The following is a 24,142-nucleotide window of genomic DNA, read 5'->3' as shown; positions in this document are numbered from 1 at the left end:
GTTAAGCTCCGCCCTTGCTATATGTACAAGTTCCTTCCTGCTAGCGTTCAACGAGGACCACCGCCCCGGGTTCTGAGCTGCCCAACCGCGTACCGCACTCTGCGGGAGGCTGCAGGTTCGAGCAATACCCGGGGCACTTGAAAAGAGACGCAACAGGGGGTCCGCCCCCTTCTCTTCGGCGTAAACCCCACCAGGGGTTTCGTAGCCGGCCACCTCCCTTCGGGGGGCTGGTCGGTAAGCTTTTGTCTTTTCCCTTTTTTCTTCCCTTCTACCATCTTCTTTTCGATATGCTAGTAGTAAGAGCGAGGGGTCTTTATCAACGGAACAAATAGTATATTTACCTTCGGAGCTCACCCAACCCAACCCCTAATCCCCATGTGGTTGGGCAGGTTGTGCTGAGATGGGGAGACTAAACCTATGGCGAAGCAAGAGGATAGCTTTCCAAGGTTAGATATGTGCTAAAGTCAGGAATGGCATTGATTTCAGAACCCCGGCAATTAGCTGCCATTTCGATTCTATTCTCCATCCACATGGCCCTCTACGATTCTCTAAATCCCAGCAACCCAACCCTAAAACGCCAGTCTCCCATAGCAACAGCAAGCAAACCAAACCAAACCAGCCCCCCTCCCCCACCACTCAAGCCTCAAGCGCTATAACTCGACACATAATACGTCACCACATCCTCCGCCCCCACATCATCCACATGTGGCACATAAACATACAATATCAACGCATGATCATCCGCAAAACACGCAATCACCCTCCCTTCCAGCCGACCCACACTCAACACCCGACTCCAGTCCTTGCCGTCCACGCGCACGGTAGCCCACGCCTCGGGCCCCGCCTCGCGAAACCTCGTCGACGGGTGCTCCGCCAGCGGCATCGCCAGCTGCGCCGGGTCCAGCTCCGGGTTCTCCAGACCCTTCCACACGGACGTGATGTCCAGCGTCTCGGTGGCCAGGCGCAGGCGCAGCGCGCCGTGCATGTTGGCGGAGAGGGTGAGTTTGGGGTTTTGGTTGCCGCCGCTCCGTGCGGCGGAGGTGGAGGAGGCGGTGAGGGCCAGCTTGGTGAAGCGGTCCGAGATGGCTTTGAGTTGGAGGAGCGGCGGCAGCTGGATGTGCACGTCGGGCTCGCGCACCTTGGGCTGCATGATGGTCTCGACCGTGTCCGGGTGTAGGACTCGTACGGGTATGTCCTGCGTGATGATCTTCTCGCGCTCGCGCTTCATGGTCAGCTCGAGGGACTCCTGTGCGAAGAGGTCTGGGTCGCTGAAGGGGTCCGCGTCGTGCCGCCCTGTTGCTGCTGCGGCTGCTGTGCTTGGGAAGCCACCTCCGTTGCCGCCACCGCGAGCGTCTTGGGCGCCGTCCTTGGTCATGGTGTGGATGGTCATGGATAACATGGGGACCCCGTCCCGCTTGGTGAGGCGTAGGTTGGCATAGCTGCTGCCGACGGCGGATTTGAGGGCGCGTTGGAGGGGGCCGAGGGGCAGTTCGAGGTTGATGGTGTTGTTTGCTTCGGCGGATTGGATGCTGTAGTTGTCAAAGATAAGGTCGACCGAGAGGGAACTAACATGGTCAGGTTTGGTCTCAATCATGGAATGTAAATTATAGAGGAATATGCGTACGCCCATACTTGGGACCCGGTATCGGGGATCACAGTGAAGCGGACTGTTTCATCGTCAAGGCGCATCCACGCGATCTTTTCGAGCGAGTTTAGCGCCGCAGTGAGTTCTGTTGGACGAAAGATGTCAATCAAAAATCGGTTATGAATTCAACATGTAGCCTACTTGAAAAGGTCCTCACATTCCTGAGGTCGGTCTTGAACCGCATGTTGCCGATCGGGAAAGTTAAACCATGTTCGGGAGATGAATGGATGCTGTCGACCGCGTCGCGTAAAGTGCAAACCCCACTCATTCAAGCTCAGATCACGGCGAAATTTATGTGTAAATTACATAGTAGAATAATACGAGATAAATGACGGCCCAGATACGGACAGGCTTGGCTGTATGTATCGTAAAACCGGGATGAGGTGGTATGCCAAATACATTTGCGGGGAAACCTTGCTAGGCTCCCACCCCGCCCGCCTGTGCCTCCATTCCTTCCCGCAACCCCACTCTCCCAACCGTCTTATCCCTCCACTGATCTGCGACCCGTTGTCCGATGCTATTCCAAACGCCATCGCTGGTAGAAAGAAAATCGCTAAAAGAAAGGAAATAAATGTCAAAAATACTCCACCATGGTTAGTTAGGTTGCATAGATCGGAGGGAGTCCATCATCCAATATCCATTCGAGAACTACCTACTCAAACCTCGCGAGGAGCCTGAGCCTTCCACCACGTCTCCCAGCCAACATCTCGGGATTGAACATCCATCCACGGACCTTCCCAGACTCCGGTGCTGGCCGGGGTCCTCCTTCTGTTCCGCGCCTCCTGGCGAGACAGGCGGTGGTTTTGGCCGGTAGTGTTCTCCTGGTTCGTTCTTGGCTGGTCGGGGACGTTCTTCTTGCGTGAGAGGGGCAGCAAGGCACGCAGCCAGCGGAAGGGCACCCCCACGGTTTCCAGGCGCCCCGGGCGCTTTTTCTCTGGCTTGTTCTTTTCCTCGTCCGGCAGCAGGCAGTACTCGCAAGGTGTCGTCATCAATTCCTCCCCACTGGTTTTCGGTGGACGTAGCTTTCCGTCCTTGTCTGCGATGAGATCGGGGTGTGTGCCGTCGCGATTGAGTAGGAATGGTAGCACGGGGTGACCGCATGCATCGTGGTACGATACATGTCGGCAGATGGGGCATAACGGCTGCTCGTCGGCTGTGATGGCGAGGTAGCGCTTGATGCAGCGGCTTCCGAAGCGATGGCCGCACGGCAACATGCTGAAGCCCTCTTTAAGGCCCTCCGCATTTCGGGTACCGATGGTCTCCTGGCAGATGAGACATGATGTCTCTTCAATCTGAACGGTGGATAAATGCTTCTCTGGTGAAGCAGCTCGATACCGCCTGTAATCGGCTTTACCGCGCACCATTCGCCCCATAGAAAGGGCAAGCGAGTAGATAAAAGCAATCAGGTGCTTTGCTGCGATGGCGGGGAGAAGAGGGACACGGAGGATGTAGATGAGGAGTGGTAGGCTGGGCCGTGGGGCTAACCCGTCGCTGTTGTCGGACATGGGATTTGCAGGTGTCGGAAGATGGCTGAGTTCACAAAACAGCTATGTTGGGAGATGGTGGGATTAAGAGTATCCAACAACAGAGTATCCGGGACGTTATGGAGAGGGTATTCAAATCCGGGGCGTTGGGGTTGGAAATGAAAAGAGGAAAGGTGACGAGAATGGAGAAGAAAAGATGAGGAGGTTGGAGAAAGGTTTAGGGCCTCGGTCCTCCAACAAATGCCTCCGAGCGGTGCGTCACGCTGAGCGAGGGGAGGCAGCCTTCTTTGTCCCGCCCACCTACCATGCAGGTGCGTGCTGTCCGGGCTGGGTGCAGCAGCACCGACCCGTTTCTAGGAATTTAGGCCTCCCAACACAATTACGAACCAACGGTACCAGCACCTTGTTCCTATGACATTATTGCCGGGAAGAAGTAAATATGAAAAGAAAAGCTTATCCCAATACATTTCAGGAGCCGGATTAAAGGTCTCACTCGTGGGCACATCTTCAGGTACCTTGTTGGGTACTTTACCAGCTGCAATTTAGGAAGCCTTTCGGGTTCCGGGTTGTTCAAGGCGAGCCACCTGAAGGTGGGGGTGGGGGACAGATGCTGGACACATGCGCTTTTGACGGTTGGAGACTGTGGGCCCGGTAGTTGGCAGCTGACGTCGTGGCAACCTCTGTTTTCTCACGTTATCGTCCTACCACCACAACACACGAAATAATGGTGGCTCCAGACCCTATATGCCAAGTTTCGATAGTGCACATGCCGCGGACTTCCGAACTCGCAGAAGATTTGTCAAGAAAGAAAAAGAAGTATCTGTCTGACTCAAAAAGACGCGAGGTATTGGATGCATCCTTAGGTGGGCTGTAATACCACCGTAATACTTCGTATCAGATATCAGATTTGTTTGATAGGACCCACCTACGGACCCCACTGTCCGTCCTCAATGCCCCAAGCTTCCTAACCGGCAGGCAAACTTCCATCCAAACGAAGGCAACTCTTCCAAACCAAAGCAACAGTTTCCAAACCAGTTTTAAACCAACGCACTACTTTCGAACAACATTGCATCTTCAAGCAATGCCATGGAGTCCTCCGCGCACGCTCAATCCACGGCTCTTATTCGCAAACGGACAGAGACTGAGCTGATGCCACCACCGCCACCTGCGAAGCGCATCAAGCGACCGAAACGCGTGCTCGACGAAAACACCTACACCGACGCTCTCTCACACATTATCGCCCGCGACTTCTTTCCCGGTCTCCTCGAGAGCGAAACACAACAAGAGTATCTCGACGCGTTAGAATCCAAAGACGAAGAATGGATCGACAGCGCCAGCCGCCGGCTCCGGCAAGTCATGACTCCCGGTCGACGGCGAGGGCTTGCTACACCACTCCGCCAGGCAACAGCCGCAGGAGGCCACACCCCGCTTAATTTTGTCGGCGACACACCCGCATCGGTGGTCTCCACAGCCACCGTCACCACGTCAGCCCAGAAGCAACCCGCGATAGACACCAGTGTCTCCCTTGCCATGTTCCAATCGAAATACACCTCCGAAGACAATGAATCCTTCTACAAACTTCTCGACAAGCAGAACCAAAAGCGCGTCGAGAAATACGCCTGGCTCTGGACTGGGAACAAGCTCCCATCGAAACAACAAATCAAACAAAAAGAAGTCGAAGCCAAACTACTAGCCGAGCGGGGCGCCGGCGCCCTCCGAGACGACGGATTCACCCGCGATCGACTGGGCCATCCTCGACAAGGATGCCGTGGATCGGCCTGCCGCGCCGGACCACTGGAACAAGGCGAAGCCGGACAACGAGCTGATGTTTGTGCCGGACGGCGTGGACGGCAGCGAGCTGCAGACTGTTGCCGAGCGGGCGCAGGCCGAGAGTAGGGCCCCACCGAAGCGCATCGTCTACGAGAACACGCGGATGCCGCAGCCTGCGGCGAGGGAGGTGTCTGGGGAGGGCGACCGGTCGTCGAGGGCGGGTTCGCCTTCGTTGTCCGAGATTCGTAACGCGATCGCGGGGAACAGGAGGGCGTGTGATGCCGAGACGAGCGTGACGGGTGGTGCCGGGGAGACGCCGCGGGTGAATGGGTATGCGTTTGTGGATGACGAGGAGCCGGAGCCGGAGCCGGAGCCGGCGCGGCTAAAGAGGGATAAGATGCCAGTGATCGATCTTGGTCCGGGGGACGCCACGCCAAATCCGTTCCAGTTTCAGGAGCAGAGGAAGCGAGAGGCGTTACATCACCGGATGGTGGACAAGATTTCGCTGTCGAAGCGGACATCGGCGAGGCTGGGGTTTACGGGGAACGTGGGGCGTACGCCGGTGCCCAAGTTCCCGAGCAGTCCGAGGGTGTCGGGTGGAGATCTGACGCCGGCGGCGCAGAGGTTATGGGGGAGGATTGGCGGGTCGGAGAGAAGGGGCGCAGCGTCGCCCTTTAGTGATTCTATCAAGTCTACGCCGAAAGCAACACCGGTGGGGAAGAGGTCTGGGTTGAGGAACTTGGCGAAGTAGAGCACAGGACGAAGGACGAAGGACGAAGGAGACAGCGTTGGTTATTGATACCCGGGGTTAACAGACCTGATAACAATGAATAATATATATTGATGAGTTCCAATACACTTGATCAATTCATTCATTCTTTCCATGATTCCATGCTGTCTCCGGGTACATGTCCCATGGATTATACGAAGTAACGAGGTAAGGATCCGCTAAACGTCGTGAACCTCCACCGCCGTCAGCCCTATCGCGTCCCGTCAGTTCGGCTCAACCTCAGCGCTAGCAGGGCCCCTTGCCCCATTCTTTAACAGGGGCACCTCCCCCCAAAATTTTGCGGCTGCTCGGCTCCGGTCAGCACCGACGCATGCACACGCGGACAGTGCCGGCCCAACCCGGATCTTCACATCTTGAATAGGTACCTATCAAAACCTCACTCAAATTCGGGTACCCGGGGTGGAAGCGCAACAACCTTGCTAGTACGCCCACCTGCCCAACCCTAACCTCACATTTCTCCTTTGCTTTCCTTTATATAAGCGCAAGGGAAAAAGACGGTAAACCCCCCCCCCCCCCAAAAAAAAAAAGTGAGGCAAACAACCCATCACCAACATGCGCCTCGCCGAACTGCTCGTCGACCTCGCCGCTGTCGCGAGCGCGTCACGCGCCGTCGCCAGTAAGCATGTTGCGCTGCGGTCAAGGCAGGTCGAGCGGTACAGCAGGGAGTCGAGTGTCGTGGGGAGTGTGTTGAGGGGGCGAGAGCAGGGGCGGCAGGGGGAGCGGGAGGAACCACAGCAACAGGAGCGGCAACCGCAAAGGAAGGAGACACAGCAACGAACGCAGACGCAAACTGTGGGAGTGGAGGGGCAGCAGGTGCGGTCGCAGGGGGGTGCTGAGAAGGGGGTGGAGGATGTTCAAGGGGGAAGGGAGCCTGGGTTGCGGGTTGATGAGACGCCTATTGCGACGCCGGTTGCACCGCCGGCCGAGGGGCCGGGTATGGGAGGGACGGAGCCGGTGCAGCAGGCGGGCGCGGTAAAATCCGAGTTCAAGCCCGCCCCGTGGGCGGAGGGTGGGATTGCGATGCTGAAGCAGGGATTTGTTCCTCCGAGGCGGCCTCCGCAAGCATTAAGGACGCCAGTGGTGGGCATCCCTGGAGCGAATATCTTCCGGGCGAAAGGGGAGTCACAGATTTTGCAGGCGTTGAAAGAGATGGAGGAGGAGGAGGGAGGAAAGGAGTCGTTGGCTACCTCGGGGGGTGAGAGCAGCGAACGACCTGCGAGAGACCCGGTTGGAGAAGCTGAGGTATCAAAGGATGGTGAAACAGAGGCGGAAGCGGTAGCTATGCCCGAAACCCCGAAGTTGGAACCAGCCTCCTTAACTCCCGAGGTTGACGCAAAGAAGGTCACAACAATCGAAGAGGTCTTGGAGGAGGAAAACGGAAAACCCCCTACGCCGCAACAACCTGAACCTGAAACCCAAGCTTCTCTCGAGAATGAAAGAGGGGTAACAGCAGAAACAATAGGTGCCGATTCTCCTGTGCCAGAAGCCAAACCTGAGGCCTCAACTACTCCCAGTCGAGAATTCCTTCAGGAGAAATCACTGTCACAAGAAGACGCAAGCATAGTGGCAGAGTTGGCGAGCTCAACACCTACCTCACCCGAAACCCCCCGCTACCAGCTTCGGGAATCTGCCGTACCCTCCTCACGAATCGGCCGGCTCTGGAATTACGGCGGCCTCGCAGCTGGTATGTTCGCCGGCGCCATCGGGGAAGGCCTCAGCCGGGCGGTCGGCGGCGGCGGTTCAGGCTCGATGATGCTCAGCGCCGCCAACATGGAGCGGCTCGTGGCTAAGCTCTCGCGGATGCGCGGCGCTGCTCTCAAGCTCGGCCAAATGATGAGCTTCCAGGATGCCAAGATGCTCCCGGCCGCTATGCAGGAGGTCCTGCAGCGTGTCCAAGACCGTGCCGACTACATGCCGGGCTGGCAACGAGACCGCGTCCTAACGTCCAACCTCGGCGAGAACTGGCGTGACCTCTTCGACGAGTTTGAGGACAAACCCATCGCAGCGGCCTCCATCGGCCAAGTCCACCGTGCCACCCTCAAATCCAACGGAGCCCGCGTCGCCGTCAAGATCCAGTTCCCCGGTGTCGCCGACTCCATCAATTCCGACCTCGACAACATCGCCGTCCTCCTAGCCGCCACCAAACTCCTCCCCAAAGGCCTCTACCTCAACAAGACCATCGACAACGCCCGCACCGAGCTCGCCTGGGAATGCGACTACACGCGCGAAGCCGAGTGCGCCGAGCACTACCGAAACCTCCTCACCACCGCCACCGCCACCTCCCCCTCGGAAGAATCCGTCTTCTCCGTCCCCCGCGTCTACCGCGAGGCCAGCGGCAAACAGGTCCTCACGATGGAATTCATGGACGGCACGGCTGTAACACGCATCGGATCCTTCACGCAAGCGCAGCGCGACCGAATCGGCACGCAACTCCTGCGACTCTGCCTCCGCGAGATCACCGAATTCCGCTTCATGCAGACGGACCCCAACTGGACCAACTTCCTGTACAACCCGGCCACCGACCGCCTCGAGCTCCTCGACTTCGGCGCCTCACGCGAATACCCCGCCGAGTTCATCACCCAATACGTCCAGCTACTCGAAGCCGCATCACGAGCCGACCGCGAAGGGGTGCGCGCGCTCAGCGAACGCCTCGGCTACCTGACGGGCCACGAGAGCCGGGTGATGCTCGACGCGCACGTCACGTCGGTGGTGACGCTGGCGGAGCCGTTCCTGCGCTCGGCGCCTGAGGTCTATGATTTTCGTGATCAGACCATCACCGAGCGCGTCAAGGCCCAGATCCCCGTCATGGTGCATGAGCGGCTGGCGCCGCCGCCCGAGGAGACGTATAGTCTGCATCGGAAGCTGAGTGGTGCGTTCTTGTTGTGCGCGAGGTTGGGGAGTAGAGTTAGGTGTCGGGAGTTGTTTGAGGAGGCGTTAGTGAAGTCGGGGTTTACGAGGGGGTAGTGGTAATATGAGTAGTGCATGTATGATATTGTAATCTCTTGTACCTACACTTTGTTGTGTGCTAGATTAAACCGCTTAGAACGCCGAGCGAGGATGGATTGTAACAAAATATTATGATAACCTCTTTCCAAGCAAGCAACTACCGCTCCTCCGCCCCCCTCCTCGTCATAGGCAGCATCTTCTTCTCCTTACCAGCAACCTTCTTCCTCCGCCGCTCAATCGCCTTATCAACCTGCCTCTTTTTCATACCCTGGAACTGATCCACCAACACCCGCTTCTTCTGCTCCGACTTCTTCAAGTAAAACGGCGTCTTGCCCTGCTTGACCAGCTCCTTCTCCTTCTTCCGATGCTCCTCAATCACCGCGCGCTCCCTATCCTTGCGGTCCTGCGCCTTCTTGCGGCTCTCCATCGACAGCAGCGCGCGCTGCAGCTTCTCCCGCTGCGCGGCGTCCTTGGTCTTCTTGATGGTCGCGCGCAGCTCCTGCATCTCGGACGCGCGGTAGTCGTCCAGGAACGCGTACGCCTTGCGCGCCTTGATCTCGTCGATCGTGCTGCCGCTGCCGCCGCCCGCCGCGGCCGTGGATGCCCCCGGGCCGAGCGGCGTGAAGCGCGGATCGCGTGCTTGTGGCCGCTTGGTCTCGGCCGTGCTGGTGAGGAAGTCGCGCTTGCGGGATACGGGCTTCTTGCTGGTTAGCTCGACGGGCGCGTGCTTGTTGGAGCGCTTGTCGAGCTTTTTGGCGGAGCTCAGTTTGGTCGGGTGGCCGTAGCCCTCGTCTTCCTTGGTCTTTGCCGCGTCGCTGGCTTTTTGCGATTTGGATGAGGACGACCGCATCGCGGCTTGCGCTTTGGCTAGGGCACCGAACGAGAGCTGCGAGGCGTCTATTGGTGGGCCATCGTCCTCTTGTTCTTCTTCGTCATCTTCCTCTTCAGAGCTAGATGCCGCATCTGAGTTGTCCTAAGTTGTTGTTAGAGTAGTTCATTTATGCATTGAGAGCGTCAAACTAACCTCATCGCTGCCGCTCCCCGACTCATCCTCGCTAAGTTCTCCCCCCTCTTCACCTTCTGAGCCAGATAGCCCGACATCGTCTTCACTCGGCCCCTCGCTCACATCCTCCTCGATGTCTGATTCGGGCTCTGGCTCATATCTGGGTTTGACTCTCCTCTGGAGCAGACTGCTAGGTGGCATTTTCCGCTTAACTGACGACATTGTGAAGCGTGTAGAATCGGTGTTAATTCTGTGTTGCAGAATTGGCGATAACGTTTTACTTTGACGTCGGTCACTGTTGAGTGGTGAGATGTGGTTGACCATTTATTTCACTTGCGATGTTGATTCTGGAAAATCCTGGTTGAGCAAGAGCAGCAAGTTTTGCGTTAACAAAAATACTGCTTACATGCGGCTATACGTGTTAGTGAGTTGTGGCCCCACTTTCTCGAAAGCACCCTCAACACCTTGAATACATGGACCAGATTCTCATAGTTCATTTCACCGGGACAGGATATAGAAACAATCTCCATATTACTTGCTACGTTGAGGGACATATCACATGTTCGACTCGTAACTCCCTGCATTCATTATGGCGGGAGCGGTGTCACCACAGAACACTCTTAACAGCAGGGAGATTGGCTTTTAACCACCACGCTCGTAAAATCTCCTGCGTTACAACAGCAAACCCGGATCCTTCGCCCGTTATCAAGACGGTTCCGCCCAGTTGACTACGTCCATCACCTGCCCCGCCGTTGGGTGCGAATACCCTATCCTCAAACGCAACCGTAGAGGCTGAAGCGAAGGCACATGTCAGTATATCAAATCCACACGACGCAACCATATCAAACATAAAACTTACCCCTTTGCACCCGGCAACCCTCATCATCTGCGTCGCCTCCGCCCCAGTGCCAATATCGGTCGACGAGATGCTCAGCAGCTGCAGTTTCTGCGATTTTGGCACGGCCGCCTGGAGTCCGACGTTTGACAACGGTCCGGCAGGCGACGTGTTGCGGAATCGGGCAGTGGCCTGGATGGTGCCCTCGGCGTTTCGTTGTGTTTGGATCGTCACGTTGAGGCCGTTGTTATCATAACAGGGGTGGCCGACTGCCGCCGAGACAGCGGCAGGAGCGGCTTGGGGAGGTGGTGAGGCTGTTGTGGAAAAGAGATCGGCTGCTGGGAGGGGGGTTTGCCGGCTGTCGCTCTGAGCAGGGGACGGTGTGGAAGGCGGGGGCCTTGGGAGAAGAGGTCCATGAATGGAGGGCGACGTTTGGACTGGCCGGGGGGAGGAGAAGCGGTGGTGGGTGGAGGTGATGTGCTGCCGCCTAGGATGTCTGCGAGCAGATCCGCATTCCCGCTGCCGTTGGCCGGGGCCGGCACGGGCCCGCTGCTGTCACCCATGAGGTCGAAAAGAAGGTCTTCTTCCTTTGGCTTGATAGCCTTAGACTTCCGGTTCGCCGCCTTGGTTGTCTTCTTGGCCGCCTCACCCAACACGCGTGATTCCTCCTTGATTTGCGGGGGAGGCATCTTCTCTAGCACACCTCTGCGGATTTGGTCGTGGGAGAATAGGTTGCCGAATTCGACAGCACGTTGCTGGACCTCGACGTCCAAACTTGTTTGTTGGTTCTGGAGAATGCGGCGCACCCTCTCGATCTGCGCTGCATCGGACAGCCTTGTTGTGAGCTTGACCAGCGCCGTGATGAGGTACTCGGTGGTGACCTGGGTAGCATAATTGCTGTTGAGAATGGTTGAAAACAAATCGACGACCTCGTGCTCCTTTACTTCCTGCACGAGTTCCTCTTCTTCGTACTGGCCGCCCCTGAGCAGGGCTTCGCCGTACTCGCCGATGCACCACGCGCCAGACTGTGTCAAGCTCTCTTGCGTGATGTCTTTCTTGAGGTTTGTGTACAGCTTTTGCACCGCGTAGGTTTGTAGTTCGGGGGTCGTAGCAATGAGGCGGACGAAGGAGGACATGATAGGCTCCTTAACATAATTACCTGCCAGCGTCACAACACGTAGCATGGTATCAAAGTGCCACCGCTTGTTCGGGGCATACCGGTCAGCGGCAATGCCAATCTGGCTGGTCATGGTCGGTTTGAACTCGTTATCCGCTACCTCCAGGAATGCCAGCAGCTCGCGGATCAACACTCGGACGTTGCTCTCGTTGATCAACGTAAAACTGAGATCTAGAGCCCTCCTTCTGATGCTGATGTCCGGGTCTCTCAGGCACTCCAAAATCGTATTTCGGTGCCTTTGCACAGCGTTGGTGTCGATCGCCACTACCTTGACGAGCGTGTTGAGGGCGACATAGCGGATGTTGTTGTCCTTGTTGGTGAGGAACTTGCCAAGGATGTTGACACCCAATACGCGCAGGCCCGAGTCCGCCTCAATATCTAGAATGGTCCGCACGGCTTCGTAGAGAATCGAGTTGCCGACGTTCTTGGAGGAATCGGTGTTGGTCGCAACTTGCGCCAGAATATCGTTGATCTGCTCCGTAACCTGGGCATCACCGAGGGCTAGAACTCGAAGCAGGCGCAGGAGCTTGACCTGCAAAAAGGGGTCTGTAATCCCGGTGACGTCGTGCTCCGGCGCATAACCCGAAGATGCCAACCCCTTCAACGTTCTAACGAGCACCGGTACGAATTGCCTGAACTTGTCAATAATGCCTTCTTCCCCACCCTCGTCCTCGTCAGCTTCGCAGAGGCTGGTGACCAAGGTGAGACCACATAGCATCACGCCGTGGTTTCGGTCTGATAATAGCTGTGTCGCTTTCTCGATGAAGTGCTCCTGCAAGTCCGGGACTTTTCTGCATATCCGCATGGCGCACAGAGCGGCTTTCCGTCGTATGTAGGGGTTCGCCGTGGATACTAGGTTCTCGATTTCGGCAAACAGGTCCCGCGACATCTCAACAGAGGCGATGTTGCCCAAGGTACAGAGCGCGAGGCCGACGACATACTGGTTCGAGTGAGACAGGTCACTACCGGCACCAAGTTAGCAAAGTGGCCCTATATATATGTTGCGGTGCCCCTCCACGGTTCGCACTTTTTGAGGGAATTGGTAACCAGAGTAAGGACCTCTTGGTTCTCGTCGAGCAGCAAGCTTGTCGCGAGATGTCCTAATCGCTTGTCGGCGAAACGGGGCGAGGCAAGGAGCTTCAGACATTCGATTTGGCCGAAATGAGTCCGCTCGCCGAGGGTAAAAAGGTAAAGTAGTTTGGCCACATTGTTTCTCCTGCGAAGCACCTTTATCAGCACCTCCTTTCTTCGGGCATATCCTCAGGGGTTCCCTTCGCCGGTCTGCAAGTACCTAACGCTGTGGTCCCCGCTCTCTTCCCTGAAACTCGCCCGAATGGCTGCGCTTTCCTTCTGAATGACGGCTCTCTCGTCGGCAATGGTCTTCGCGGCGCGTACGTTGCGGATGAACTGTTTGACTGTGGGGTAGTTGTAGCGGGGAGGTTAGCTGCCGAGTCGCTGCAACCATTTCCACCGGGGGTTTGAGGTAATCGTCTATAGACTATCGCAGGACGTGGCTAGACTCACGGGAGCTCATGGTGAAATGCGTAAAGCCCTCTATGGGGCGTAGAGGTGGATTAGGTCCAAAAGCGAGGGCGGGCGCCGAGAGAGGAGCTGCTGGGCAAATTAATCAACCGTTGATTTCAGCCCGCATCACGGACCCTGAATCTCTCACTGCGATGTGGCACGGTGGTTGCTCCTGGGCAGCTGAGACCGCCTGGTGTTAGGTAAAAGCCTGAGGCAGCAATATGGGCAACCCTAACCCTGACTATGCCTCCTTCTGTCTTCCCCTCGCTGCCAAACAGCACCAGCAACCACTCACTCAACCGAGCTGCGTTTCCTTGGGGAAATGCTCGGAAGCGGGGGTACGATTTGTTTTATTTGGGCCTTTTTCATATTCGTGGGTTATCTTTCAACTACTAATCTTCTACTTGCTGTCTCTAGCGAGAACGAGAACAACGGGGAAAGGCTTCTCAATCTTAAAACAGATCCATACATGCAACCCCGGGGTCCTCAGGGACTGGCGCAAAAGCCGGTCGAGATGATATTAACGTGAAAAAAGTACTTAGAAACCAAGGTTTCTTAAGCACTTAATGGCGGATAAATACCACAGTACTCCGTACTCGGTATAGTGATCGAAATTCTTGACTAGAATATTGCTTCCCATGTTGTTGGTTGCGTTGATGTTTTGCAGCCGGTGTGGTCAGGTTTGGGTTCAACGGGGCCCAGTGTGTGTGCACATCACTATTGTAACGGCTCAGCCCTGCACAAGTTACAACACATCAATACCCTGCAGCCAAGCGCCCTGTAGGGCTGCATGAGAGTCAAGGTCATGGAGGCGCAAGCGGGAGGTTAAAGTACGGGACCCAAACGTGGACGTTGTCTGTGTTGTGCAGGTACCGCTAGTTTGAGCACTGCCACGATCCACCTGCATGAGAGGTCGGGCGACACTCCAATTTTCACATGGTTGGGCCGGCAAATCTGGGAGAAAATGACGTCCCGTAACGTGAATGGCTAGGTAGAAACTGGTTTGTGTTGAGCATATAAGTAAAATACCTCGTTATAAAGTAGAGGTGTGGTTTAGTTGCAGAAATTGGAATGAAAGCGGTGTCAGATGAAGGGTGGTAGTCCAGCCGGTTCCCTCTGAATTTGATTCTCATTATCATCCAGGCTAAAGGTGCTGGGGAGCAACACAGCTTTGCAACAACAATTTCATCAAGCACCCATGTGCTCAATGCCGGGCCCACGGCAAGCGAGAGATCCTTGCTCTTGAAATATCAACCCCTTTGCAGAAAGATGCTAAAAGCCACCACGGTTCAATCCAGAACGAAGCAAAAAGGCAAACCCAAAGGAGAGCCGCATTGATGGAGATGGAGCGTTGCGTTGTTCTGCCCAGCTTGGGCGTGAGGCGTTTACTTCTGCATCATGAGCTGCACGAACTCGTTGTCTAACATGCCGTTAGTAAGTGTTGACAAGCTCATTTACGGGAAGGTAACCCACAGTCAATACGTCCGTCGCCATCCTGATCGGCTTCGCGGATCATCTCGTCGACCTCGTCATCAGTGAGCTTCTCACCGATCGAGGTCATAACGTGGCGCAGCTCGGCCGCTGAGATGAAGCCGTTGTTGTCGCGGTCGAAGACCTACGCCGCAGTGGTTAGGGGAGCCCTAGAATTTAAATGCCGAATGAACATACCTTGAACGCCTCACGGATCTCCTCCTCCGAGTCGGTGTCCTTCATCTTCCTCGCCATCATTGTGAGGAACTCTAGTAGCTGTCAGCAATTGGCCATAACTAGCGTAATTTGGCAGATGATGGCCCATACCGGGGAAGTCAATGGTGCCATTGTTGTCGGCGTCCACCTCGTTAATCATGTCCTGCAGCTCGGACTCGGAAGGGTTCTGGCCGAGAGAGCGCATAACGGTGCCCAGCTCCTTGGTTGTGATTTGTCCTATACGCCTTTAGCATCCGTACAGTCTGGGTTGCCGTGCATCGTGCGTTGAGGGACGGCTGCTTTGTTGACAAGGGCCTTGTCTTGCGGCGGGCGTAGGTTGGGTTTGGAAAGGGCGGGCATACTAACCATCACCATCCTTGTCCTATCAGGGGGTTAGTACGGGTATGATAGTAGTCTGGCAAACAAAATAAGTAAGGATGGACTTACGAAAAGGGAGAAGGCCTCCTTAAACTCAGAGACCTGCTCTTCGGTAAGAGAGTCCGCCTATTGTCGAAGAGATGGTCAGCTCCTCATGCTCTGACCGATGCAGCCCGACTGCCCCTCGGCCGCGGGGCTGGCTCCGACGAATCGTAAGCTTCAGTTCACTGACCATATTGATGGTTTGGTGTTGGGTATCGGGTTTGGTAAACGAAAGAAGTCGATCGCGGTCCGGCTGCGGATCTTCGCAGAAGGTCAGGTAATGCGTTGGGCAGCGGTGTTGCTGAACTGGGTTGTGGTGTTTAAATGACGAGACGCGGGCAACCTGGAGATTTCAAGAAGGGGATGCGGGGCACACACTCCTCCCAAAAGAGGGCCCTGGGAACACGGCTTGTTGCAGGGTCTCCCGCAAGCTGGCTGGCTGGTTGTGTCAGCTTCAGCTTGCGTTGCTGCCTCTCCCCCTTGCAAGCACCGGGTCCCGGCCAAAGTGCCAAGGTAATCGATTGGGCCCACATCTGAAACGCGTACGCCCTGCAGCTGTTCACGGCTGTCGCTCGCTTCGCAGCTGAACGGCCAAGTCCCCCTGCAATTGGCATTGTTGTCTGCTTCGTCATTGTCCAACATCGCCGTCCCGGAAGCAACACAAGTGCTCGTAGCATCTGGAGCTACCGAAACAGCCAGCACATTGCGGTACCAACTTACGATGTGATGCCGCCCCATCCCGGCCTTTGGCAGCAAATACAGAGCGCTCGACTTTCCCTTCCTTAGCTTCTGGAGCTGACTGAGGGGATCGCTACCCCTTCCGGCGTCCGCCATGTGGCGAGACCGCACGAATCTGTATGAGCTCCTTTCTCGGGCTTTCCCATCATAGGGTGTAGCTAATCAAGATCCTAGCTATATCTCGTACCGGCAGTCCTACGCCCACCACCCGACGCAGCGCAACCGGTATGGACCATCCACCACGGGCGACCGCTTCGGCGGAAGCGGCGCAAGCACTGGTGTCTTATTCTCAGCGGACGAGGATCGGCGGGGCCTTTTATCCTCAGGCGCCTATGATGTGGACGATGGCGATGCCGTAATCGAGATGGACTTGCTTCCCCCCCGATGGGCCGACGTGTCAGATGAGGTGACGGAGTTGCTGGCGGATATTGCGAGCAAGAGTCAGAAGTTGGAGCGGCTACATCAAAAACACGTTTTACCGGGATTCAATGACGAAGAGACCAAGAAGGCCGAGGAGGGTGAGATTGAACGGTTGACACAGGGCATCACCCGCGGGTTTCATGAGTGTGGCCGATGCATACAGCGCATCGAACAAATGGTGCGTGAGGGCAAGGCGAAGGGTCAGATGAGCCGCGCAGACGAAACTATGGCGAAAAACATCAAGGTCAACCTTGCAGCGAGGGTTCAGGAGGCGAGCGCCGGGTTCCGCAAGAAGCAGAGCACATATCTCAAGAGTAGGGCAGCATGCGCAGATGGTCATACATGGGCAAGCCGCTGACCTTTTTTTGCAGAACTTAAGGATATGGCCGGACTGGCCAGCCCCATCGAGCGTTCATCCACCCCCCTCGCCGGGGGTAGCTATACCGACCCCTCGATCCTCGAATCCGACGCAGACAGGACTTATTCGCAGTCAATGCTCCAGACAACCACTCACCAAAAACTCCTCCATTCCAACGATGCCGTCATATCGCAGCGCGAAAAGGAAATCGAGGAAATTGCTCAAGGCATTATCGAACTGGCCGACCTTTTCCGCGACATGCAAGCTATAGTCATTGATCAAGGGACTATGCTGGACCGGATCGATTACAACGTGGAGTCTATGGCGACTCATGTGAAAGATGCCGCGAAGGAGCTCAAAACAGCGGAGGGGTACCAGAAGAAGACGACGAAACGAAAGATCATCTTCCTCCTGCTACTCATTATCGCCGCCATGATAATATTGCTGGTTATCAAGCCGAAAAAGCACGGTGCGGCCAACGACGATGAGAGGTAACCCACCTCGAAGAAAAGAAGCGCATAACCATCCCTATGGCTCCAGGCGCATGTATGAAAGAGAGTGTAATACCTAGACAGAGACCGGCGTGGCTAGAGGGACCTTTGCAGGCGGCGGGCAGCGAGCGTAATCCAATTCAATTTCAGTACGATACCTACTTTCGGCCGGGAATGGAGACACCAGTAAGGCGCGGCTGCATGATGCCAATGTATGCTTTTTGAGAACATTCAAGGTGATCGTGAGACATCGATATGGTATTCTCAACCAGCAAGGGATGCCCGGTTGCCGTCGTGCCAGGGTTGGAGCTCGAAAATATCTTGGCACCGGACCACAAAAGACATGCTGAGTCAACCCTGAGAATTGACCAATCTGAATTGGGCAAGCAACCCACTCGTCATGCACTCGATGGTTCCCAGCTCGGGCCAGAGCTCGCCTTGCAAGCAACACACCCGATCAATCACCACCTCGGTCACCCCGCGAACACCAGCAACCGCCCCGACGACCACAATCCAACTCCCCACTCATTCAAGATGGCGTAAGCAGCGATTCTTAAAACCCCAGCATTTTTGCGACACCACAAGGAAGGGGACAATTGCAGCCCGCAATTTGGGACCCGCCCGGCAATTGGGGGGGATTTACCGCACACATGGATCGTACGATCTTGGGAGCGAAATGCTAACGGGTTTCTCTTTTCCCAAAACAGGTTCATGGACTCCCAGAACAAGGTGCACCAGTACCAAAAGTCGTACCAGAAGGCGTACAAGGCCCACACGCGCATCTGGCGGATCGTGAGTTTTCCCGCAATTCGAAGAGCCGCGGCTGAGGGCGCGAAGGACGGATGGGATGGGAGGGGAGGGGATGGAAGGGGATGGGCCGGCGATGCTTGGGGAAGGAAATCTGGGAGAGAGGGGATATAAGCGCACCTTGCTGACGGATTGGCTTGCGGCACACAGAACCCTCGTAGCGGCATGATGTTGACCCCGTTCACCATTGTCCTTTGGGGAACCACCGCCGGTATGGATCACCACGGCCCTGCCTTGGGGATGCTAGAGTTTTGGGATGGTATATAGTTGCTAATACTTTCCAGCTACCATGTACGCCATGGGCCGTCGGATCTTCGGCCACAACACCTGGTTTAGCGAGTAAGCTTGACTCGTTGGCTCGGATAGTAGGGGGTTAGAGTTCAGGCTTGTATATGTAGAACAAGGGCCGGGAAATAGAAGCGGCAACGGAGCCTGCGTGGGGGTATTCACGACGAACCTGAACAATTCGAGGTGCGCCTGACCGTGTTCTATGTGCAGTGATCTAAGCGATCGAGTGTTTCGTCCAAATCATGGTGTTTCCGCCCGTCTCTGACGCCCGCACTGCCAAATACCCTACTCCCGGCCTACATATCGAGAGGCTACCGTCTAGAAGTACATTAAACGCAGTTTTCTGTAATTGTCATTGCCATGGGTTGTGGCAGAGGGAACCCGATCTGTGAGCGACCCCCGCCACCCTGCTGTCGCCAGTCACTGTGTGTCCAGCATCTCTAATAACCACCAGCACCTGGCGCCTTCTCGTCCTTCCGAAGGCTCACAAGGAGCTCGCGGAACCGCTCCTTGCCCGACCCAGCCGCACCACCCTTGGCGCCCTTCCCGCTCACGTCAACCAGCTTCGCGATGCGCTCCCAGCTCGTGCCACCCGAGGTGGTGTCCTCACGGTTGGCTAGAAATTGCTCGGCGTCCTTGCGGGTTTGCGCAATCGTCTTCTCCTTCTTGTTGTTGTAGTTCTCGTAGAAGTCGTCGATGTTCTGCTGGGCTTCCCGGACCGTCTCCTCGCGCTGCTGGGCGAACTGCTCGGCACGCTTCGCAATCTGCGCGTCCCGCTTCTCGCGCCACTCCTTGATGACCTCGGGCTCCTCCTCATCCTCGGCGTGCGGCTGGTAACCCGAGTTGTAGCTGACGGAGGGGCCGCCTGTGATGGTACCGCCCGGTGCGACGCCCTGTAGTCCGTTGTGGTTAGAATAACGCTGTCGCCTTCGAATTGCTGGTGCTATCCCATACCTCGTTAGGGCTGCTAAGGTCGGGGAACTGGCTCTCGAACGCAGCGTTGTTGCCGGGGGAGCTAACGCCGCCGCCCCCACCTAGCAAATCGTCGTCACCCTCGTCGAACTCGGCATCCTCGACTGTCGCAAACTGGGTGGCATCGTCGCCTAGAATCGCCTTCTCTCGCTCCAGAAAGTTGGACGCAGAGGGAACATCAGAGGTGTCCTTGACATCAGTCTGGGCTGGTCGTAGGGTTAGAGAGCCTGCCACTATATCGCAAGTCGTTGCCCAACAACTTACCACCAGAGTCAAAGTCATCCAGCGAGGGAAATCTGTCAGCCATTTTGACGGGTGGACTCTGATTGTATTAAGTTTCGAAGAGTCTGATTAGCTGGAGGAGCTTGAGAGTTGTGTGTACGTTTTGATGTGTTGAAGCAAGAAATCACCTCGGAAGGTGCCTTTGATCGCGCCAGGTTGCCGGGCTGCATTGGCCCCTGGCGCTGAGGCGCTACAGTGTGCAGACAGGGGGGCGGTAATTACCACAAAAGCGCTGCTTATTGTTGTATCGAGGCGTCTACGTACCCTGTCAAATGTAAATAGCCGTTTTGCTCCACCCAAAACAGTGCGATGCAACCCAGCATGGAAGCTCAAGCCTCAAGCTTCCTGCTCCTCGCCTCTTCCATTTCCCACTTTCGCAAAACAAACTTAACTTGCCACAGACACATCGCTTCATTGCATCTGCTTCGTCTTCACATTAGGCAAGCAAAATAAGAAGCAAAAGGGTTATCGGACCTACTCCTGTATTGCTATGGTCTAAGCTGGTGCATTCGGATTGCAAACTTAGCTTGCCAAAAAGCCGACAGGGTCACCTGCCGTCCTGTCAACACAAAACCAATTCTGGGGATTGTAATTTAGTGACCTTCTGATTGGAAGCCGACAACATAAACAACCATCGCGATTCACAAATCCCTACGAGGAATCACTATCGACAAAATACTCAACGCCACTCCTCTCTTCTCGATCCTGCCATAGCAACCCTCTCGTCTCCAACCTATCCCACATCACATTGTCGTTTCCGACCTTTCACCTTATTCGCCCACCATGGCCTACACGGATGATGCCGTGCTCTCCAAGTTGTCAGCTCTTAACGAGACCCACGAGAGCATCGCAACCACTGCACAATGGATTATGTTCCATCGGTAAGCACACACTACATGAACAATTGATAGTTATTTTTATGCGGCTAACCATGTCAATCCAGTCGACATGCGTCACAGACAGTCCACCTGTGGCTCAACAAACTAAAAGATCTCCCGAGCGCTAAGAGGCTCAACATGATTTACCTAGCGAACGGTTCGTATTTACATCCTAAAATTGTCCGGATAGCCACTGACCTCTTTCCAGAAGTCGTACAACAATCTAAAGCTCGCCATAAGGAGGATTTCCTTAATGCCTTTTCCCCTTTCATCGCCGATGCCACTTCGGTTACGTACAAGGGAGCGCCGGTCGATGTCCAGGGGAAGTTGAGGAGAGTTATGGATGTTTGGAGGGAACGAAGCATTTTCGACAAGGAAGTCATGCAAGATCTAGAGCACAGATTAGCAGGTAAGTGCCCTAACCTTGACTCCTACTTTATGCTACTCTCATCCTGACATGGTTTCGCAGAGATCGATAAGGCACGCCCTGCGGCCAATGCTGGCGGTTTTGGCGGCAATGCCTTCAGCTCCTCTGGGCCTTCCATCCCCCCTGAGCTCATCCCACTCGTTGCCCCGCAGCAAGCTACCACTAAGGCCTCCCAGCCTATGAAGAACTCGCTCAATACCGCCAACACCGAGTATGAGAAGTTGACCGACCCCGCAACCACCACTGCAGCCCTCCCAGTCCAAGCTGCGCGGCTTAGTGGGTTGCTGAAAACCCTTGCCAATGCCGAGGGAGCAGTCACTCAATGCATCCGGGCGCGCAAGGACCTAATCAAGGAGTTGGAGGGGATTCTTGCAACTAACCGTGAAGCACTCGACGCCGATGAAAAGCAGATGATGGAGCTCAGTGGCCGTCGGACTGAGGTTGAGCAGAAGAAACAGGCTGTAGAGATGGCTATTATCGGCAATCTCTCTAACGCGGAGGAGACATCGCCACAAGGCCACGGCTCTGTAAGCCCTGTCCCAGAGCCCGATCGTCCACAGGTAGAGGCACTCACGCCTCCACACGTCCAGGATCATATCGATGGCGCTTATGGGACTTCATCTGCGGGCCACGGGGCTCAAAATGGACATCAGCAGCCTGTCCCTTTTCACGGTCCACCTGCCCCAGCCAACGCCCAGCCCGGGTTCTCAGGTGCGGCCCCAGACCTCGAAATGCTTTCAAACCTCGCATCCCAATACCAGGCTGTGCCGATTGCAGGAAACAAGAAGCGGAAGATCGAATCCTCGGACGAATTTCCTGACCTGGGTGCTGATGATGGGATTGACGCGGATGTCAAGGAGATGCTGAGGAAGGACAGTCAAGGGTAGGACCGCCATTCAAACCAGCGTTGTTTCTTGCATCGTTCTTCTATCGGCGGCATTCTGGAGTTTTGGAAGGGGTCGGTCTGTTTTCATTGTTCGGCTCTGTGCCTTTCGAGTGTGATTTATATTTCCCTTCTGTGTTGGGTGGGTGTATTACACATTCAAGTTTGTTCCATGGTGTTGAAGCACGTCGATGGAAATTGTGAGGTTTAACTTACAAGCGTACTATCTAGCATTCAAGGCAATACACACTTTGTCTCGAGAAGGCCACACATGCCTGATGCTTACCTTTGACACGATGAAGAACCCCTTTTTTATGTACTTACATAGCTAGTTTGTTTTGTTTCGTTTTGTTCTGTCGTTGGGAGTGCTAACATGCAGGGGTTGCGGCTCTCCTGGTCGCCAAGCCGGGGAGCTGGATGCACACTGTGGACACACGAAGAAAACCCGCTTCACAAACGCACCCCAAGCCTCAGCGGCTGAATCGGCTGGTGGTGCTGGCGGCTCGGCGATTGCGCATGACGAAATCCCGATTCGCCTAGAAAAATGCTGGACCAGGGGCTCCGCATTGGCCGAAGCTCCGGTGAACCTCCATGGATCGGCCCGGCGATTTTTCTCTGTTGCGCTTGTTTCGATCCCTTCTTTTGCTTTTCCGGCGACGCACACAACACTGCATGGGGCATGGGTCTCCGAACAACAGCCATTGACCTCTCCGCAAGCGCAACATGACACACCTCCGATTTTCACGCATCCCGAAATAACAGGACAAAAATACAAACGGGTTTGCGATAGCGTGAGAAGAAGCGAGACAGATCGCCATGGCTTCGGGAGCGGCCACCACGGCGATGCGCCGCGCCGTGCTGCTCCCGCAACGCGCCATAGGCGTGGGAGTGGTCTCCGGCTTCGGCCATCCGACCTCGCCAGCGGCAACAGTGGTCGCTGCGTCTCTATTCCCCTCGTCGGCGCTCATCTCCGCCAGCCGGCAGACCACCCGCCCCTTCTCTTCCGGCTTCGGGGTCCGGAAGACCCCTACGATACCCCGCTCGCCCCCGTCCCCCACCCCCACCGCCGCAACACCCCGCCTCCCTCTCAGAGCCCGGCACTCTCTCGGACAGCCCCGATGGGCGTCCCCCATGAACGCTCTCCGCCGTCTCTCGACCACACGCCCCGCCCTCCAGCAGAAGGAGGAGTCCAAGGAGGTGGCAGCCGGCAACAAAGAGCCAGCCGCGGTTGCGTCCAAGGAAGAGGATGTGGACAAGCATCTGGAGGCCCACGGCTTCCAAAAGAGCGAGAGGGCGGCCAAGGCTGCCCAGATCAACATGAGCGCGCGTCTCTCTAAGGAAGGCGTCGGTGCGCAAGGCAAGCCCGGCATGTCCGAAGTGTGGCGCCTGGTCAAGATCGCACGGCCCGAGATCAAGTGGCTCAGTGCGGCCTTCATCCTGCTGCTCATCTCCTCGGCCGTCACTATGTCAATCCCGTTCTCTGTCGGTAGGATCATGGACCTCTCCACCAAGGGCTCGATCGACGAGGCTCAGATCTTTGGCCTCACCCTGCGGCAGTTCTTCTACGGTCTCGCAGCGGTTCTGACCATCGGTGCGACGGCCAACTTCGGGCGGATCATCCTGCTGCGCATCGTGGGCGAGCGTGTGGTGGCGCGGCTGCGCACCCAGCTCTACCGCCGCACGTACGTGCAGGATGCCGAGTTCTTCGACGCCAACAGGGTCGGTGACCTGATCTCGCGGCTGAGCTCCGACACGGTCGTTGTCGGCAAGAGCATCACGCAGAACATGTCGGACGGCCTGCGCGCGCTGGTGAGCGGCGCCGCGGGCTTCGTTATGATGGCCTGGATGAGCCCCAAGCTGACCTCCCTGATCTTCGTCATGGTCCCGCCGATGGCCATCGGTGCCGTCTTGTATGGACGCAGCATCCGACAGCTTAGCAGGCAGATACAGAAGAACCTGGGTTCCATGTCCAAGATTGCTGAGGAGCGTCTGGGCAACGTCAAAACTAGCCAGGCTTTCGCCGGCGAGGTTCAGGAAATCCACCGGTACAACAGGCAAGTACGGAAGGTCTTTGCGCTCGGCAAGAGGGAGTCGTTCATCTCGGGTACATTTTTCGCAACGACTAGCTGGGGCGGCAACATGACCATCCTAGCCATGCTTATCGTGGGAGGAAACCTGGTCCGTTCCGGGACTCTATCTCTCGGCGACCTTACCTCGTTCATGATGTACACAGCATTTGCAGGATCCAGTCTCTTCGGCCTGAGCGGTTTTTACTCGGAGTTGATGAAGGGGGTGGGTGCGGCCAGCCGTCTGTTCGA

The 24,142-nt window shown here is 56.1% G+C and overlaps 9 protein-coding genes across 9 annotated transcripts; 4 read left to right on the top strand and 5 right to left on the bottom strand.

Moving 5' to 3' along the window:
* Positions 1-643: 643 nt before the first annotated feature.
* CHGG_07282 (uncharacterized protein) lies at positions 644-3,150 on the bottom strand (the record flags this gene model as incomplete). The annotated part of the gene is made up of 3 exons (XM_001224937.1): positions 644-1,565; positions 1,625-1,730; positions 2,379-3,150. 3 exons carry the CDS (start codon positions 3,148-3,150, stop codon positions 644-646), a joined length of 1,800 nt encoding a protein of 599 aa, XP_001224938.1.
* A 1,065-nt stretch (positions 3,151-4,215) lies between these two features.
* Positions 4,216-5,650, top strand: CHGG_07281 (uncharacterized protein; the record flags this gene model as incomplete). Its single annotated transcript, XM_001224936.1, has 2 exons — positions 4,216-4,734; positions 4,823-5,650. 2 exons carry the CDS (start codon positions 4,216-4,218, stop codon positions 5,648-5,650), a joined length of 1,347 nt encoding a protein of 448 aa, XP_001224937.1.
* A 591-nt stretch (positions 5,651-6,241) lies between these two features.
* CHGG_07280 (uncharacterized protein) lies at positions 6,242-8,723 on the top strand (the record flags this gene model as incomplete). The annotated part of the gene is made up of 2 exons (XM_001224935.1): positions 6,242-8,558; positions 8,719-8,723. 2 exons carry the CDS (start codon positions 6,242-6,244, stop codon positions 8,721-8,723), a joined length of 2,322 nt encoding a protein of 773 aa, XP_001224936.1.
* A 69-nt stretch (positions 8,724-8,792) lies between these two features.
* CHGG_07279 (uncharacterized protein) lies at positions 8,793-9,860 on the bottom strand (the record flags this gene model as incomplete). Its single annotated transcript, XM_001224934.1, has 2 exons — positions 8,793-9,608; positions 9,660-9,860. The coding sequence occupies 2 exons, from the start codon at positions 9,858-9,860 to the stop codon at positions 8,793-8,795; spliced, it is 1,017 nt and encodes a 338-aa protein (XP_001224935.1).
* Positions 9,861-10,703: 843 nt separating this feature from the next.
* On the bottom strand, positions 10,704-13,543 carry CHGG_07278 (uncharacterized protein; the record flags this gene model as incomplete). The annotated part of the gene is made up of 4 exons (XM_001224933.1): positions 10,704-12,612; positions 12,678-12,866; positions 13,175-13,204; positions 13,470-13,543. The coding sequence occupies 4 exons, from the start codon at positions 13,541-13,543 to the stop codon at positions 10,704-10,706; spliced, it is 2,202 nt and encodes a 733-aa protein (XP_001224934.1).
* Positions 13,544-14,559: 1,016 nt separating this feature from the next.
* Positions 14,560-15,473, bottom strand: CHGG_07277 (calmodulin; the record flags this gene model as incomplete). Its single annotated transcript, XM_001224932.1, has 7 exons — positions 14,560-14,594; positions 14,648-14,789; positions 14,843-14,913; positions 14,972-15,097; positions 15,227-15,242; positions 15,308-15,364; positions 15,471-15,473. 7 exons carry the CDS (start codon positions 15,471-15,473, stop codon positions 14,560-14,562), a joined length of 450 nt encoding a protein of 149 aa, XP_001224933.1.
* A 639-nt stretch (positions 15,474-16,112) lies between these two features.
* Positions 16,113-18,575, top strand: CHGG_07276 (uncharacterized protein; the record flags this gene model as incomplete). The annotated part of the gene is made up of 7 exons (XM_001224931.1): positions 16,113-16,135; positions 16,193-16,773; positions 16,912-17,287; positions 17,560-17,826; positions 17,995-18,079; positions 18,245-18,353; positions 18,499-18,575. The coding sequence occupies 7 exons, from the start codon at positions 16,113-16,115 to the stop codon at positions 18,573-18,575; spliced, it is 1,518 nt and encodes a 505-aa protein (XP_001224932.1).
* Positions 18,576-18,822: 247 nt separating this feature from the next.
* Positions 18,823-19,661, bottom strand: CHGG_07275 (uncharacterized protein; the record flags this gene model as incomplete). The annotated part of the gene is made up of 3 exons (XM_001224930.1): positions 18,823-19,275; positions 19,337-19,560; positions 19,619-19,661. 3 exons carry the CDS (start codon positions 19,659-19,661, stop codon positions 18,823-18,825), a joined length of 720 nt encoding a protein of 239 aa, XP_001224931.1.
* A 758-nt stretch (positions 19,662-20,419) lies between these two features.
* On the top strand, positions 20,420-21,828 carry CHGG_07274 (uncharacterized protein; the record flags this gene model as incomplete). The annotated part of the gene is made up of 3 exons (XM_001224929.1): positions 20,420-20,517; positions 20,580-20,923; positions 20,984-21,828. The coding sequence occupies 3 exons, from the start codon at positions 20,420-20,422 to the stop codon at positions 21,826-21,828; spliced, it is 1,287 nt and encodes a 428-aa protein (XP_001224930.1).
* Positions 21,829-24,142: the final 2,314 nt, after the last annotated feature.

The sequence above is a fragment of the Chaetomium globosum genome, genomic scaffold (assembly GCF_000143365.1).
Source record: "Chaetomium globosum CBS 148.51 scaffold_5 genomic scaffold, whole genome shotgun sequence".
NCBI lineage: Eukaryota > Fungi > Ascomycota > Sordariomycetes > Sordariales > Chaetomiaceae > Chaetomium > Chaetomium globosum.
This window is presented reverse-complemented; position numbering and strand designations above follow the sequence as displayed.